The sequence below is a fragment of the Panicum virgatum genome, chromosome 4N (assembly GCF_016808335.1).
Source record: "Panicum virgatum strain AP13 chromosome 4N, P.virgatum_v5, whole genome shotgun sequence".
Classification (NCBI taxonomy): Eukaryota; Viridiplantae; Streptophyta; class Magnoliopsida; order Poales; family Poaceae; genus Panicum; species Panicum virgatum.
Genome location: NC_053148.1, coordinates 19,921,535 through 19,925,007, shown reverse-complemented (window position 1 = coordinate 19,925,007; position 3,473 = coordinate 19,921,535). Strand labels below are relative to the sequence as shown.

Sequence of the window (3,473 nt, the reverse complement as noted above, 5' to 3'; positions counted from 1 at the left end):
TCCCATGCCACCGAGATGAGGGCGCACACTAAGAGTCTCCGTTCACCATCCCGGCGTGGTGGAGCTCAAGCCACGTACAAACTTCTTCGGGCTCCCACAATCCTTGGCAAGCTCCGGAAGAAACACCTTCAATCACCAAGATCACCTAGGTGCTGTCAATCACCTAGAGTAACAAGCTAGGGCCTTCACTTGAGCAAGAACCAATCACCAAGAATGGATGCACACAAGCTTCTCTCTACTCAAGTCCTTAGTCTTGCTTCTTGAATGATTGAATGAACAAATGTGTGGAAGATGAAGCTCAAGGTGGCTCTCAACTATAGTTTGAGTGTATGAATATTGCCTGGTGTCAAGAGAGCTCGAAATGACCCATTAAAGGGGTATATATAGGCAGCTCACGTGGATAGACCCGTTGGAGAAAAGCTGCCAAAAAAGTGATTAACGCCGGTTAATCCGACGAACCACCAATAGCCAGCGTCGGTTTAACCGATGAATGTAAACTGCCCATTTGGAAAACTAGCCGTTACAACTTGGGCAATTAACTGACGTATCATCGGTTTAACCAGTGAGTGTAGTTGTCCACTGATCCACTGAAAAACCAACTCTCTGGACAACTGCACCGATGTTAACTCAAATCCATCGTCGGTTTAACCGGTGAGTATAACTTCTGAAGTCCCTGGAAAAACCAACTCTCTGGACAATTGCACCGACGTTAATTTTCAAATAGCGTCGGTTTAACCGGTGTATATAACCTTGAAACACCCTGAAAAACCAACGTTCTGGACAAGTGCACCGATGTTGATTTCAAATATCGTCGGTTTAACCGGTGTAGAGACTTTTTCTGATTTTGCCTTTTCTGATTTGAGTCTTGAATGAAATCCAAATATTCTTGAGGTATAAGTTGAAAACCACTTATTTGAACTTCTTTAGAACCTGAGTGACCATAGTGTGCATCCATTTTTGATTGACCATGTCCATGCTCAAGTTACTTAGCGTTAACCCCTCTTAATAGTGCGACCTCTACAAAACTATAAAACCTATACTAACCTAAGTGTCCTTCTCAACCTTACGACACTTAGGACTAGAAAGATATATATTTGAGTTGAATACCGAGATCGCCTTCTTGAATAATGAAATTGAGGGGCCTCTTTAACATATGACAAAATGAGCAATAATGTTTCATTAAGCTGCACAAACTCATTAGTCACAATAGTGGTTGTCATTAATCACCGAAACATACCTAGAGGGCCTAGATGCTTACACATGGTCGACCTATACGTTCTTATTTTGACTCTCAAGATAATAAGATCAATCAGAAGGTTTCATCCTTGAAAACGAAGAACACTAATCACTACTATATTCGTACTTCGCATTTCAACTATTTAATCAAATAGATATGTTTTGTTCAAAAACTACACACTGATTTTCAAGTTTTCCTAATCATGTATGGTTCGAAACTACTGAAATGAGATGTGCCGGATGTGAAGGAATTTATACAAAACTTACTACCAACACCCGAAGCAAAACAATATGATCAATATGATGAAATGCTAATAAACATTCAAAGCAAAAATAATACGTATGATATGATGTATGTATGACCTATACGTCCTCACAAAAGAAAACTTTTTGCCACTCAAACTATGGCAATATACGGAGGTCCTTACGGTGGCACCTTACGTACTCTCACTATAGATACTAACCGTTTACTACTAATCTTTCCTACATAAACGGGGTTAGTGTACATGCAGAAGAATCACAGTATATATATATATATAGTAGGTCTATTCAATACCTGGGTATGAAATAAACTATCCCATACCCGAGCCACCCGTGGACCCGACCCGCGCCGAGCGCTCCTTCCCATCCGGTTTTCCCCCTCCTCCGCATGCACGGTTCTGCGTTGGTTTTTATTTCCCAGCAGGTTCCCAGCCCCGTAATAGATCATGGGGGTAGTTTTTAATTTCTCGCGAATCCACCTGCCGCCATCGACGCTCTGGTGAGGCGGGGCTTCCCTCGCGCCGTCGCGGCGAAGCCCTGCGCCGCCCCGGCGGGCTGCAGCCGCCGTTCGGAGATGTACCCCCGTCTGCTCCCCAATTTGTCGCGAACCGGCCTCCCGCCGGCTACCATCTGGTGAGGCGGGGCTCCCCCCTCGCCGACCCGGCGGGGCCTTGCGCCGCCGGCTCCTGTGCCACCCCGGCGAGGCCCTGCTCAACCAACCCCCGTGCCGCCATAGCGAGGCCATGTGCCGCTGAAGACCCCTTCCCGGCGTCTCCGGATCCCGCGGCGGCGGCGCGCCCCCCGACCGGATCCAGCGTCGGCGTCCGCGAATCGAGAGGCAGAGGCGCGGATCCAGAGCGGCAGCGCCATGGCTCCCAGATCCCGGCGGCGGCGGCACCTTGGAGCGCGGCGGCGGCGGAGGCGTGCGACAGCGTCGAGGACCCTAGCGGCGTGTGACGGGGCAGGGCTCCTGGCACCGCGCGGTGATCCCCGGCTCCCAGCGGCGAGGACCCCGGCTTCCCTGGCGTCGGCCGCCCGGAGGACCCGCGCCGGCCGCCGCCCCCTTGATCTTGGCGGCGCGCGGCGCACCTTGCAGGCTGAGACGGCGGGCCACTGCATCGAGCGGCGGCGATGGCCCCTGCAGCGGACGACACGAAGCTGCAGCCGCCGGCCAACGCGGCCACTCCGGCGCCGGTGTTGCCGATCCGGCGGGGCCTTGCGCCGCCGGCTCCTGTGCCACCCCGGCGAGGCCCTGCTCCACTAGCTCCCGTGCCGCCATAGCGAGGCCATGCGCCGCTGAAGACCCCCTCCCCCATCTCGGCATTGGCACTGGGAACCACCGGCATGCTCCACTCTCATAGACAGAACTGACACTATACAGGCGCGCAGATGAAGGTGCATACAGTGCATCCCTACATCGCAGCTTTGTCCCTGGCCAGATTCATTCAGGTTGAGATGCGTTTTTTATCTGCTATTTGCCTGTTCTTGATCTAGTATGTGTAGGAGCTTAATTTTATTTTCAGAACTCTTTTTCCTTTTCGTTCTAAAAAACTAATTTTCCTTTTCTATTTTCCATTCGCACAGATAGATCTTGCTGCAATTGAGATCGAGTACACATGCAGGTTCGTCAAACAACCACGAATTCAGCTTTTTACTGCAATATCGATAAGTAATATATGATAGAAAGTTGGATTATTTCTTTTCATGTGAAAGCACGTTGAGCTCAGATCTCATTTGGCCTTGTAGCTTGCTATTTCTGCACAGCTATTTAGATGCATAGGTACTTGAATCTGGACTGTTTTATTTATCTACTCTTAGTTTATCTCACTTCTGCGCTATCTGAAACATCAGGAGCTGTTGCATCTCAGTGTTGGTTTCGGGCCTAATCTTCCAGGGCGTTGTTGGTGCAGTAATGAAGCTAACTGCTGGTGCTGGTACCATGGTGTGGATATCTATCATCTGGGAAGATTGGCTAG

At 49.8% G+C, this 3,473-nt stretch overlaps 1 protein-coding gene across 1 annotated transcript; it reads right to left on the bottom strand.

Moving 5' to 3' along the window:
• Positions 1-2,120: 2,120 nt before the first annotated feature.
• Positions 2,121-2,813, bottom strand: LOC120669217 (translation initiation factor IF-2-like). Its single transcript, XM_039949005.1, has one exon. It carries the CDS (start codon positions 2,811-2,813, stop codon positions 2,121-2,123), a length of 693 nt encoding a protein of 230 aa, XP_039804939.1.
• Positions 2,814-3,473: the final 660 nt, after the last annotated feature.

Coding starts and splice junctions, on each gene's coding strand:
- LOC120669217 (XM_039949005.1), bottom strand. CDS start 2,813: ATGGGGGAGGGGGTCTTCAGCGGCGCATGGCCTCGCTATGGCGGCACG.